We start from the raw sequence: 14,754 nt of genomic DNA on the forward strand, positions 1-14,754 counted from the left end.
AGTTGTGTGCTAGATTAGTCCTGGCTATTGTGAACACTGGCATGTGAGGTTCAGCTCAAGGACAATATGGCGTTCCTGCTACTATATACTCCTCACAGAGGCATGACTGCATCCCTCCCTAAGCTGTTTGATTTTACAGATATGGATTTGCTCAGACTATTGGTACTGGCTGATTTTAATCTCTTTTTGCTGAGATTGGAGGTAATTTGGGAGTTTATTACTGCAATGGCATCATAGATTTGTCAGTGGCTTAACCTACATTTCTGCCACACATTAGACCTGGTCCTAACTTTGGAAATGAGAAATGGGTTGTGGAGAACATATCCATCAGTCCTTTATCTATACATCAATAATGATGGTGTTAACCAAAACTACAACCATTGCAAAGAGAGCCGGCCAATTAAAATAGCTCACTGCGAGTATCTGGTGAATCAAAGATTTCCAGAGATCATTTGGAGCTCAGAGATCCCCTGAATATTTAAGAATACTAGGAGACATGAGAAAGAATTAACTTCCTTTTCCCTTTCACTGATTCCATCGGGCTATAGAGTCTTATTTTAGGGGAAAGACACCAGCTAGAAACAGCTGTGGATTTTAATGTATCTTAAGTGCAGTAACATAATTAAAAACCAAATTCTGGAGGAAATTAGTTTAACTGGATGTGAAGCCAATTCTTATTTTAATACAGTTGTGCAATGCTTCAGACTTACTCTCTTAAGTGCTTTGGGGCACATGGGAACACAAACATTGCATCTACAATACCTGCACGAAGTGCTTATTGTCCATTTCTTTCTAACCCCGACTCTATAATTTCTCTTAGTGATGATATTGTTAAAAGATGAATGCATATGACTGTTATAATATAGTTAGCTTCAGTGTTCACCATATCTCATCTAAAATATTGTTTCCAGCTCTGGTTACCACTTTTTAAAGATTCAAACAAATGAATTTGGGACATGGCAGTGAGAATATTAGGGACACAAAAATCTATAAATCTGATGAACAGATTGAAGGAGCTAGACATATTTAGCTATAAGAACTGAAGGCTTTAGTAGGGACTGACATTAATTTTCAGATACCTGAAAGAATGTCACACAAGTAGTGCTGAAGTAGAGGACACAGAAAATTTATTTACGGTAATTTCTGGAAGTCAGATTCCAAATGAATGCCAAAAAACTTTGCTAACAGCAACAACTATTTGATAATGGAATGAAAATGTGATGTTCTCATTCAAATAATTCTTTAATATTCTTAGCTCAAAGACCTCTCATTATTGTATTATTAAGCTTGTGGAAACAGTATTGTGATAAACAGAATAACATGCATTTTGTAGTCAAACATTTTTATTGGAATAAATTCTATAAACAATTTCCACTGTATCAGTGGAAACAATATTTATATACAATATAAACATTGAAAGACTGATCTGCATTAGCAGAATTTACTAAAGTTTTTTTTAAATGTTATCTGCAAATTGCAGCATTTCACATATATGGTGCCCAACCAAGATACATCTGACACAGCAAGTTTTCATCAGTTGAATCTTGAATAAGATGGTGAACATGTCCTTCAATTGACAATGGTAGGCCCTTTACCCTGTTCCTGTTTTTTATTACACCCTGCAGCCGCTGCTCTATATCTTGCACATGAGTCTTGGCCTGAAAAATAAAAAATAATCTACATAAGAAAAAGATGTCATTAATACACTAGAAGCTAAATTTTTAGTGGTAAGTATTCTATCTTTCTTTTTCCCACATAAAAGATTGAGTTTTCGCTGAAGGTTTATTGAATTATATAAAACTGAGTACTATATACTAAGCCATAAATTACAATTTACAGTACATACTATATCAGTGATGGCGAACCTTTTAGAGACTGAGTGCCCAAACTGCAACCCAAAACCCACTTATGCATCATTGAGTGCCGGGTGGGTGTGTCCCATTGGGTGGGCGTGTCCCATTGGGTGGGCGTGGCTACGGTGGTAACGGCAGACTGGGTGGGACTAAAAAGTTCAATCAATCAATTCCAACTTTGCAAGATCTTTTTTTTCCCGCGAGAAGTTGAAATTGACTGATTGAACCTTCTTTTTTTTTTTGCACATGGCGGCAGAGGCCTAAAGCGAAAAGGTTTTATAAAACCCAGCTGAAGGCCTAGGACTGGGGTGATGGCGCGCGTGCCCACAGAGAGGGCTCTGAGTGCCGCCTCTGGCACCCGTGCCATAGGTTCGCCACCACTGTACTATATAATGTATACTTATTATATTAAACCAATCCAACTATCTTATGGTTTAGTATAGTGAACGAACCCTACAGCTACCTAGTAAACACTTATGGATGTCCCAGTCAGACTGGGAGCATCTACTATTTATGCATACCCAACCATCTTAAATGTTGGGAGACTGTCACTTACTGACAGATATATTTTTTTAATTTACATTATTCCTACATGCACATTAATTTACATATATTAAAAAACTTAAAATCAACAACAGACTAATTACGGTCAACACCATTGCAGACAGGACCTAAGAGACTTTACATGCACCCCCATCTTCCCATTCAAAGGTGAAAAGGAAAATGGGAGGGGGAGTTTAGGATTTTATCCCCATCCCAGCAGTCAAAAGAGCTGGTTAAACCTCTGTTAGTCTTCCTATCAGAAAATATGGATGTCTGGAGGACAGTAGCTTAACCATATAACAACCCAAAAGTTGTTTTCACGCTACAATAATTCCTCTAATTTCAGTGTTAACTGAAAAATGATGTTCATCATAGCATGCCCAATATGTGTGTAATATAATCACAGCCGCTGTATATATTATGATAAGAGCCTATTATATTATTAATAATAGGATACAGTTCCATAAATTATTTAGTTTTTATTGATAGACATTAAAGAAAATAGGCAATTTCAAAACAAGTATGTTTCAAACTTAATTTTGAATTCTTCAGTTTTTTAAATTCTTCATTAAAACTGATAAGAATCAGTGGATTGAGCATGCTTAAAATGTGCTTTGGAAGATTCTAGATTTATCAGAGACGATTTGGGGTAGTGGCTAAGATATTGGGCTATAAACTGGGAAACACCTTAGGCATAAAACTAGCTGGGCCAGTAACTGTGTTTCTGCCCTAGGAAGCAGGCAATGGAAAACCATTTCCAAAATCTTGGAAGGCTGTTCCAGGAATCAACAATGACTTGAAGGCATGGAGAAAAAAGATAACTATGTATATTTTGCTAATTAAAAAACATTAAAAGTATAATCTATAAAATTTAAATGAGACCAGCAAATATTTTAAGTATCATTTTTATTTATACCATAAAAATTAATCTGCATCACAAAATTAAATATTTCTAAATACTATTAATGAATGAAATACTTATAAAAAGTTAAACTGCTAGCATTTATCAATATATGAGAGTGACCTGATGAAAAGCAAATAGGTCAAAGTTTCCAACTCTTGTAGGTATCTGTTCCTATTGTGTTTGCTCTTCTTAAATAAATTCAGTTATCATTCAAAGCAAGATTATATTGCTTAATTTTATAGTGTCCATTTTTATTTGTTTACTGTCCTGGTGCAAAGTTTGACTTTTTAAACCTGAGTTTTACCAACTTACCTTTTCATTGACAATTTCTCCAGTTTCATTTACTAAGGTTTTTGTATTGCCTCTAACTGGTTTACTCCATTCCACAAGGGGATCATGGAGAAAAGTCTTCAAAACACTAGATTTGGGAGGGAACAAAATATTTTTAGTTGCATTTGTTGTAATAAATCTCATTAGATTCAGTTACTACCCAAATTTGATGGGAGTAGAACAGCATATTATAAAATAATAATCATAATAATAATCAGTATGACTACAAACAACAGCATGACAAAGTAGCAACAATGGTGCACTGAAATATCTGCAAGAAACCCCATTTGCCTGCAAGCAAGAACTGGTAGGACCACAAAATAAACAAAGTGATAGAAAATGAAGATGCTAAAGTGTTCAGACAGACAAGTGCCTTCCACAGGACACCTCAGATATTAATTGTTGATAAGACAAAAATGTCTAGATAATGGATGTGGCAAGAGGTGGAGGCAGCAGAAGAGAAAGAACTAGAGAAATCACAAAATGCAAGGACCTGCAAATAGAAGTAGAACTACTATGGCAAAAGAAAGCAGAGATACTGTCAATAGTACAGGTAGTCCTCAACATACAAGAATTCATTTAGTGATCATTTGAAATTACAACAGCACTGAAAAAGTGACTTATGTCCATTTTTCACATTTATGACCATTCCAGCATCCCCAAGATTATGTGATCAAAATTCAGACATTCGGCAACTGACTCATATTTATGATGATTGCAGTGTCCCAGGGTCATATGATCACCTTTTGCAAATTTCTGACAAAGTCAATGGGAAAGCCGGATTCACTTAACAACTATGTTACTAACTTAACAACTGCAGGGATTCACTTAACAACTGTGGCAAGAAAAGTTGTAAAATGGGGCAAGACTCACTTAACAAATGTCTCACTTAGCAACAGAAATTTTGGGCCCAATTGTGGTTGTAAGTTGTAATAGGTGCCTTGGACGCAATCCCAAAACATCTGGAGCAACACTTCAACACATTGCATTGACAAAATCATCAATTGCAAAAGGCAGCTTTTATTGGAATTGTTTATATTCTGTGATGACACCTTTAATACAATCAAAAACAACATCTATCTATCTTGGGTCTTTGGAAGGGACTCACTAGGTTTATAAAAATGCCAAATCCAGTGTAAATAGCTGGCTCATAATCAGGGGATGTAAAATAGGAGACAAAGAATTGGAAGAGATCAAATATCAAGATCTGAAAACTGAAGTTAAACATGGCATAAACTGGCTATTGTGGCCTCAGAGGTTATTGGCACAATGACAAACTTTCTACCTGTCAATTACAAAAGGCCACATCACTTGGATGCATATATATAGTATGTCAATACATTATGATATCCTAGGTTCTTGAGAAGAACTTGATGCATTTCACATTGTTGTGTACATAATATTATTTCTAGATTTCTATAAGAGCCTTAAAAAGTTATAAGTGCATTGATTCTGAGCTGAAAGTCTGTGATTAGACTTTACTTCGGTTTTCCCACTGCAAATCATTTTCCAATTCTTAGTTGGGAAGTACCATAAGCAAATCCAGAAGAAATAACCACAAAATAATTCTTTGCAGCTCTCTTTCTTATTAGCACAATTGTTTATAATTGCCTGACTATCCTGACAAAGAGAAAAAGAAAAAAAATATTTAAGAGCAGTATTACCCACTGAATATTACAAGCCTTATTTGTGTAGTGTGTAAAAGGAAACCATGCTATCAAAGAATATAGTGGCTGGACACCATCAAAGCTGATACCAGCCAGAGCATAGAAAAACTCAAAGAAATAGTACAAGATCGGAAGATCTGAGACCTGACCCACAGAATCGCCAATAGTTGGACACAACTAAATAGTTATGCAATGAAGCATGGCAATAATAACAATTTGAAGTTGATATAATTAAGTGTAATGATTTTATGTGCACTCTTTCTTTACCTCATGAGTGGTTCTCTCTGGTTACGCATAAGTCTTAAGGTAACTTCACAAGCTCTCCTGAAGAGTCCTTCTGTGCCCATTGGACCCATCGCATTAACCATGTTATGAGTAAGGCGAAATGGAACAATTTCTGGAAAGTCAAAAGTTTCTCCCTTTAAATGAATTTAAAAAGAATATGTTCAGTAATTCATGCTTCTCTCAGTAGATTCATATTCTGCTTGTCTTATGCAATTATACAAAAAAAATATATAAAGTATACTATTATAATGTTAATTACAGCATATTTCACTCCTTTCCAAATTACTTTGGTGTTTGGGTATAGAAAGGCTAATTACATTTTGCTATTAACCAATGTTAAATGTAATATACAAACAAAACCCATATTTGTGATTTTTATTACTGGATGTGCAAAATATTCAATACATGGGACAGCTCGTTTAAATGGTTCGTGGCTACATCAAAACAAACATTTCAGGTGTTTGGGTCTGTGATGGAACTAAGCAGGGTAGATCTGATCCATGCAAAAGCGTTTTGGTGATTATGGGGGTTGGGAATCAAAGGACATTGACAGTTGGAGAGAGATAGGGAAGGAAAGGAAGAAAGACGCTGGGAAGATTGGGGGACACTGGAGTATGCTGTTTTTAGAAATTGGCAGCTGAATGAAGCGAGGAAAATTAGGGGTGGTTAGCCTGATGTGATACAATGCGTTGCTCTAGGATACTGGGATTTGAGGGAGTTACGGTAGGCAGATCAATACGATATGCTAGGACTTCAGCATCAAAGATGGGTGGAAAGATGGGAAAAATAAGTGACTAGGCAGGCCAATGGGATAAGTTCACTTAAGGTATTGGTATTAGCAGCTCAAGGAAGGGAGGGAGAAGGGAAAATGTTGGAAGGATGATGGGTTGGAGAGTTGGGTGGATAAACACTTCCAGAAGCTGATGAGAGGGAGATGGGAGAGAGATTTTGGACTAGATAACCTCCAAGACCCCTTCCAACTTTACTACTACTACTACTACTACTACTACTACTACTACTACTACTACTACTATTAATCTCATCCAGAGTTTGGATCATTACCTCATCCAGAGTTTGTTTTGTTGAGAACCTGAAGCAGCTAAGATTTTTAGCTTTTGCTTCAGCTAAATGTGGATAGTTCAGAATGATTTGGTAGAACCTCCAGAACATATTGATTTTGTTCTGGGCTGCAGATGAAACATTGTTCCATTGAAGTATGCCCCTTTGGGGGGATTTCTACCCTTAAAGAGAGTCTCGATAAATGAAGTAACTGTGCTCTATGTATTGATACAATTTGTCCCTGGAAGTTAAAAGAACATTTTTTATACTGGAAGTATTGTTTGCAAAGACTGGAGGTTAAACTTGCCTGGAAAAATTTGAAGACTACTTCAGGTAATCATGACTGCAGTTCAGATGTAATTGTTTCGCCAACATACTTTGAAATAAAAATATTCTAAATTTAATATTTAGCTGCTCACCTTATTAAACAGACAGTTGAAATCTACATGCACACATTCACCAGTTAGAGAATCAAACAGAATATTTTCTCCATGACGGTCCCCAAGACCCAGCATGTATCCAACCATTGACATAACTGCAGTGGAACGACAATAAGCTGATCTGCTGCTGTACCTACAGAAAAAATAAAGATCAAGATATCTTATAGGTGCTTGGTCATTTTGTAATAATTGTTGGTTGCATAACAAAACAACAAAAACATAAAAAATGTATAGTTTATGATTACTACAGTCAGTCCTTGACTTATGACCCCAATTGGGAATGGAACCTTCATTGCTAAAAAAAGGTGGTAGTTAAGTTGCTAAGCGCCTGAATTTTGATCATGTGACTGGAGAAACTGCAATGGTCATAAATGTGAGGGCTGGTCATAAATGCAAAGACGAGTGGTAAGTCACTTTTTTCAGTGCTGTCATAACTTCTAATGGTTGTTAAACAAATATTTGGAAGCCAAGGAATACCTGTAAAGTCTTTGAATTAAAATAAATTATATAGGCAATCAGATTTTCTTTTTAAATTCTAGATATTATTATAGTGTAATTCAAACTTTATTTATTTATTAAATGTGTACGCCACTCAACTCCTATTAACTATAGAAAAAAGACTGACCACGAAGTAGGATCAGGGAATTTTCTCAGAAACCACTCATGAAAAATTGGAGGATGCCGAGGAAGTAGAGTTTCTTTGAAAACCTTCAGCTTTTCAGATAAAGGTGCTGTCTTTGGAATAATACACTGACGTAGCTCTTTACCAGTCATATAGATGCCTGTAAAAGAAAAATGAATATAATTAGGCTGCATATTCTATGGTGGTGAAGCATTGCAAAGAGTGACTGTATTCACTATTTCTCCTTCCCTATCCTCCGTTTTATCTTTTCACTCACATTTTTAAAAGATTACATCATCATTATTTTACCTTTTTCTTTGTATAATTTGATTAGGATATTTCGCAAACCAGCAGTGTTGTTCACCCATTCAATGATTCCACATTCCTCATTCAGAGGAATAACAGCATAGGTTCGGATGTGGAGTTCTCGTCTTCGTGACTCTGCATCTTTTCTTAAACACTGGGGTAGAAACATGGCATGCTCCATAAGATTAATATAAAACAGTATCTTTAATTTTCACTTTGATTCATTTCTCTGTCTCTTGTAATCGAAAATTAAGGGTTTGTATTTTTAGGAAGGGTGTGTGTACACACACACACACACAGACACGTTTATATACAGTACACATACACAAACACATACGCAAACATCAATTGCTTTATTTTCCCCCAAAAAAGATCCCTTACAGAAGGTTCAGGGAGTTAAAGTTATGTACAATCCAATATTATTAAAAGTTTATATACTGCATAATATTTTTGTTTATCAAGACCATCTAAGCACTTAAAAATTTAAAACAGAATTACAAAAATAATTTTAACAGAAAACAGTAATTTTGACAAAAATATTGAATCTTTCTTAAAATAAAATCACTGTTCCATTCATTCAAAATTTGGCAAACAAGAACCAAAATGACTTTATAAATATAGAAAGACAAATAATACGGGCTCCTTTTAAGCATATAAAAAGCCTAGCATATACTGTATATGACTAGATTTTAAACACATTTATTCCCATCAGTACCACTATAGTATTAGCAAGTTTTGCCAAGATTTATATTCAAAATCAGCTTTTCATAAAACACGTTACATATTTTAGAAAGTAGACCATTACTCAATGTATTAAATCAGGCTTGATTAAAACCAGAAAGTCTTCTCAGTTTACAGGCAACAGACACTGATTTATAAGCCTGTGTTGCTTAGAATGGGGACANCCATCAGTACCACTATAGTATTAGCAAGTTTTGCCAAGATTTATATTCAAAATCAGCTTTTCATAAAACACGTTACATATTTTAGAAAGTAGACCATTACTCAATGTATTAAATCAGGCTTGATTAAAACCAGAAAGTCTTCTCAGTTTACAGGCAACAGACACTGATTTATAAGCCTGTGTTGCTTAGAATGGGGACAGACAATAAGAGGAACTGCAAGCAAGCATATTTGAGTTAATCAGTTCTGGTTAACCATTATACACAAACATTCTCACTGATAACGCTGATGCTAAGAAAACATTTAGTGGATTGTCAGCAGCAAGTTTGCCATACATTCAGAAATCTGTTTAGAAATTAACCTTATTTATGAGGGAGTTGAATTCCATGAGTCGACAGTCTTTTCTAAGATCATCTTTTGGCTTACACATCATGATATAAGATTTTCCGTCTGAACCTTTTAAAGTAATCTTCTTGGGCTTCTGAAGAGATGGAAGAATTTCAACCTACAATAAAAAAAGAGGCATAGTTCACACTGTCTCAGTCAACATACCCCACAGATATGTTGCTACTGTGAGGAAAATAGTATTTGATTTACAACCATTCATTGGTTCAAAGTTACAATGGTGCTAAAAAAAATGATATTACCTGTTCTCAAGGTTACAACCATCACATAATCCCTGGGATCATGTAATGACAATTCAGGCACTTGGCAACAGGCTCACATTCATGACAATTTCAGGGTCTTGCGGTCATGTGATCATGACTTGCAACTTCCCAAGGCTTCTGATAAGCAAAGCCAATGTGGGGGGAGGGGAACTAGATTCACTTAACTGCTACAGTAAAAAATGATATCATCAGGTCCACTCATGCCATGACTTGCTTAACCACTACATCCCTTAGCAACTGAAATTTTGGTCCCAATTGTGGTCATAAGTCAAGGACGACTGCCTGCTGCCTTGAGGTCCTGAAGAAAAAATATGACATAAAGCTAAGAAATAATTTCATTTAAAGACTTAATTCCCCTTTTCTATTTTACTTTGGCTCCAAGAGAAAGTAAATTTTGGAAAGTAAATTTAGGCCAAATGTCCACCCTTTGGAACATGATTCTCCTAGATTGGCCTGAATGCTGCTGGCCTTATGGAAGATGTAGCTTTGTCTCCATATTTGGTGATCCAAATGTAGAGCTGAAAGTGATGGATTGTACTCTGCTGTAGATTGTGTCTATATTTTTGTGTTTAAATATTTTTTAAATATGGCTTTATATCTTTATTTTTCTCAATGTTCTTTTAATAGATGTGAGCCATCCAGAGTCACATTTGTGAGATATGTACTAAATATTTATTAAATTTTATATGCTGCCCATCTTATTATTGAAACAATTATATAAATTGAACAAGCAAACAAACAAATAAGGATTAATAGATACTAACTGTATCATCAAAACTTTCAATGTAAGCCCAACATCCAGGAAATGGATCATGATTGGAATGTGTTCCAGGAATTGAAGGAAGAGTTGGTATCATTACAGATTGCAAAGGAATAAGAATCTGACTAAATGTTTGGTCTTCTACCAGCCTCTTGAGGTTTCTGAAATGAATAGCCATGCTTAAAGTGGATGTGTTTCCATCGACCTGAAAAAAGGGTAAAAAGTAGTGAAATCCAAACATTCAAGCATATAATTATCTTAATTTTAAGTATAAATTTAACGTCCATATGGTTTTTTCAAACTCATCATTACCTAATTTAGGATCTAATTTCAACCCCAGAACAAAATGCAGCATTATTGATAGGTTTAATATAATATAGTAATACATTTGAATAAATCTACTAAAAATCTTCTAAGTGTTCCTATCTTCTGAAAATAAATGATATCAAACTAATGTTCTCCAGTCGACATCATGTATCCATCAATGGGAAGGGGGCACAATTTTCAGCTATTAGCCTTCCTTTCCAACTCTATGTCATATAGTCCTGGAAGACTATCATCCCTGATGGTCTTTTGATGAAGTCAGGAACTATCTATCATACAGGTGTATAATAAACTGAAATCTTACATAATTAAGCCAAATGACTGAAGAATAAAAACATTGGTAATATTCCTTTAGTAGGTCCCTCAGTCTTTTGTGCATAAATATGGCCATTAACCAATTATTTTATCATGATAGTGATGACTGTCAAGAAGTTAGCCAGAAAAGAGGGGGCAATTAGTTAGAAAGAAGGGGGGGGGGAAATAAATGATGTCCCGGAATTACCGAAGGATCTCTAAATGAAATAAAGGCAATCACCTCAAAGTAGGTGATTAATTTTTCACTGGAATTTTATGTTTCAATACTTGGTATGCTTCAGAACAATACAATAAAGGTTTTTTATTAAATACTTATTTCATTAAATAATTAAAATTAAAAATAATTAATTAGAAAATTAGATATTTGACATCTTAATCCTTTGAAATAAAACAAAAGAGCAATCATTGGTTATGGGGATGAAGGCAATTATGCCATTTTTTAATAAAAGGACACATTTTGTGTGAAGTACTGGCTAACAAAGTATTTCTCAGATTTTAATTTCACTTCAAAAAAGTAAATTTTAGAAAAATCACAAAATGTGCTTTAAAAAAGTTTGGAGTTTGCAGGAGGGGAAGGGTTCGCACTGAAAAATATCTCTGCTCACCATTCTTTTGCTCTTTCCTTTTGGGAGTACAAGAAATCTAGCTGGATACCACTTTGACTATAAGTGGTCAATAGTTGTTTCCAAGAGGTCCATGATGCTCTCAGCTTGGTTATTTTCTTGCAGACGTTTCATTATCCAAACTAGAGCTTTGATGATGTTACCTAGTTTGGGCAATGAAATGTCTGGAAGAAAACAACCAAGCTCAGAGAGCACCATGGACCCCTCATTTCAACCCTGAGCTACAAATATTCTCTTATTATCGATGCAGGTAATAATAAAACAATGTAATAATAAAAAAAACTTCTTTTAATTATCTAAAGCATATTTAAGAGCATTTATGATGATGGTATTAGTTTAGATTTTGTTTAGATTTAACTCAACAATTCCTAGTTTGGTTATGTTTTCAAATCCACAAAAATCCACAGCCTGAACAAGTCTAAGTCCAATCCTTTATAATAGATTATAACTTATTTATAGATTATAATAAAGAACACACTAAAATGAATAATCTGCTTTCACAAAATAAACATTTTTAATCTATCAGGAATATTAAATTATAGAAAATGAGTTAGTTTCGTGCAGTATATGCATTACCGATTTGTTACACAGTTCTAGGAGTTTATCCGTCAGGCGAGCTGCATCCACAATAAACTTGCCCAAAGATGCCTTCATATTAATAGCTTTGTTTAAGATTTCTTTGCATCTGGTAGCCCGCATTGGATAGGATGACTGCAGAAAATTCAGTTTACTAAGTTTCAATGTTATCCTTCAAATCAAAATTTCCAGAGCAATTGACAATAACACACACACAAAATTACAACAAAACAATTGCATCAAAATAAATTCAGAAGTTAAAGCCTGACAAAGAAAATATCTTTTCCTGGCATGTAAAAGGCATTAATGTAAATCTCAGGTAAGTCTCACACTCACAAAAACAAAAACAAAATAAAGACACAAAAGCTGAGCAACTCTTCTGCTGCATAGCCATCTATCTCAGGTTAGATATGGGACCTCGAGGGAGCACTGTGGAAAACAAGTAGACTGTACATACACACCTTCACTCCCAACATACTTTTTACATAAGTAGATTCACTACCTGCAGAGGGCTATTGAAAATAAAAGTACAGTATATCTTAATTACACGATTTTTTTCTCATTCTGGATTGATTACCTGGGATATATATAAAACTGTTGGTCACAAGAAACATTTCAAGGAAACATCTCTACAAGTGCAAAAGTTGAATTGTTTTAATATTGCCTATAGGGGAAACTTCTAGCTAAATCAAAAATGGAACATTTATGAAGTTACCTTAGATACTGCAGTCATCATCCACATAGCTTGTTGAGGATAAGCTAGAAAAACTTTAGCAATGATTGCCATAAGAACAAGGAAGACTTCATCATGTGAATGGCAGATTCGGGAAATCAGCTGAGAAAACGCTGTCAAAAATTGATAAGGAGCCAAGACTTGTGTGTGCTCTGTAATCACTTTGTTAATTTTAGCCAAGTCATTTTTCATTTGTGCACGATCATGGCGACCAGCTAGACAAAACAATGCAAATCAGTATCTTATTTAATGGGGGGAAAAACATGTACACAGTTCCAAATCAAACTTATCCCCATTTTTTTTGATATCTACATCTAAAAAGATCACCCTTCTTTATCCTTTATTCTGTAGCTACATGTTGAAAATCTGTTGAACACCCACAAGAACACATTTTCTTCAGTAATATCCCTGTGTGGAATAAATTTCATACAAGTCATTTCACCAAGTTACAGAAAATATCATTTTATTCGATATAGTTCTTCTTTAATAACTATTACCCTGCATTTTAAATCAACATCTAATAGACTGACCAAAACATATTAAAAATGGACATTAAAAGAATATATCTCTCTTTTTAGATTTGGATTGGATTAGATTAGCTATACTTGGTATCTGCCTTTTCAGCTAAGGTATTATTCTCTCCTTTCTCACACACAAGACCTCACAATCTTACTCAGTCTTACATATTCATACTTAGCTACCCTACAAACACTTCACATGACCCAATCAGAAGTTCACTTATATTTGTATCAGCTAAAGCTCAATGCAGAAAGAATACTTTTTAAAATATCTTACCTTTCTCATATTCATATGCTTTTGCTCCAAAGTCTAGCCACAAAGACAACATTCTTGGCATTGACTGGTATATGAATTGGTTTCCAAAATACAAAGATCTGAAATTAAAATACCACTTTGCAAAATGTGTATTATCTATGTCCTATTTTCTTCTGTAGTTTGTTTTCACTTTATCTCACACTAGTGTTTTTAAATTACAGGAAAAAGTACAAAGATATAAAATTGCTATTTCATTGGTATAGTTTATAAGAATTGGCAGCTTTTATATCTGACTTTGGATATTTAAAATATGTTACCTTTATCTGAGATTATAAATGCATTTATATAAAGTGTTTTTATATAGAAAACGGTTTAAGATATACTCTTTTTGGAAGGGGTATCTAGTTTATTATATTTTTTTAGCTTTACCCGTTAATTTAAATAAAAACGTTGAAACATCCAAATTGCTCATTAAATGAGAACTACCGGTTGTTGGCCTATGGACACTGGCCATGCACACTGATGTTGGCATTTAACAGCAGAGAGCAATACCAGTTCCCACATTGTTAAACTGGCACTATTCTAGTCATCCATAAAATGTTAATAAGCATCAATATCTAGAATACTTGAAAAGAGGAAAAAATAAATATAAAGATCATTATATGCATTTATTGAACTAACCTTCCAAAATGAATAACAATGTATTTAATCAGGTCTCCCTGCTTTTCCATCTTGTTCTCTGTTACTGTGGGCATCACTTTATCATAGTATTTAGCAAGATAAAAATGCCCATTCTCCCATTCTGGCAAGCAGGTAGTGACATCCTGAGGGGAAAAAATATAGGGTAATAGGTTTATTTATAATTGTAATTAAAATTTAGTTCCATGAGTCAATCATTACTTCAAGCATTTATAAACTCCTTCTAGAAGTATGCCACTCCAAATTAATATAAATCCTAAAATAGAAAAATAAAAATATATATACAGATTGCACCCAAAGAAAGCTGATTTGAACAAAAGTGACCTAGCTTAAAGTTTTAAAATTACATTAAGTGTTCCACTTTTGGCAT

General features: G+C 34.4%; 1 protein-coding gene across 1 annotated transcript in view; it reads right to left on the minus strand.

Moving 5' to 3' along the window:
- Nucleotides 1-1,355: 1,355 nt before the first annotated feature.
- Nucleotides 1,356-14,754, minus strand: part of ATR (ATR serine/threonine kinase) — a 55,009-nt gene continuing 41,610 nt past the window's right edge. The window contains exons 37-48 of the mRNA XM_015821099.1: nt 14,367-14,509; nt 13,707-13,804; nt 12,894-13,126; nt 12,179-12,313; nt 10,345-10,545; nt 9,274-9,417; nt 8,013-8,163; nt 7,707-7,863; nt 7,061-7,214; nt 5,565-5,716; nt 3,613-3,718; nt 1,356-1,658 (exon numbers count right to left, since the gene is read on the minus strand). Of these exons, the coding sequence (XP_015676585.1) occupies nt 1,485-1,658; nt 3,613-3,718; nt 5,565-5,716; nt 7,061-7,214; nt 7,707-7,863; nt 8,013-8,163; nt 9,274-9,417; nt 10,345-10,545; nt 12,179-12,313; nt 12,894-13,126; nt 13,707-13,804; nt 14,367-14,509 (1,848 nt within the window). The 3' untranslated portion in view covers nt 1,356-1,484. The remainder of the gene's footprint in view (nt 1,659-3,612; nt 3,719-5,564; nt 5,717-7,060; nt 7,215-7,706; nt 7,864-8,012; nt 8,164-9,273; nt 9,418-10,344; nt 10,546-12,178; nt 12,314-12,893; nt 13,127-13,706; nt 13,805-14,366; nt 14,510-14,754) is intronic.

This window comes from Protobothrops mucrosquamatus, unplaced genomic scaffold (assembly GCF_001527695.2).
Source record: "Protobothrops mucrosquamatus isolate PMUCROS unplaced genomic scaffold, P.Mucros_1.0 scaffold1251, whole genome shotgun sequence".
NCBI classification, from domain to species: domain Eukaryota; kingdom Metazoa; phylum Chordata; class Lepidosauria; order Squamata; family Viperidae; genus Protobothrops; species Protobothrops mucrosquamatus.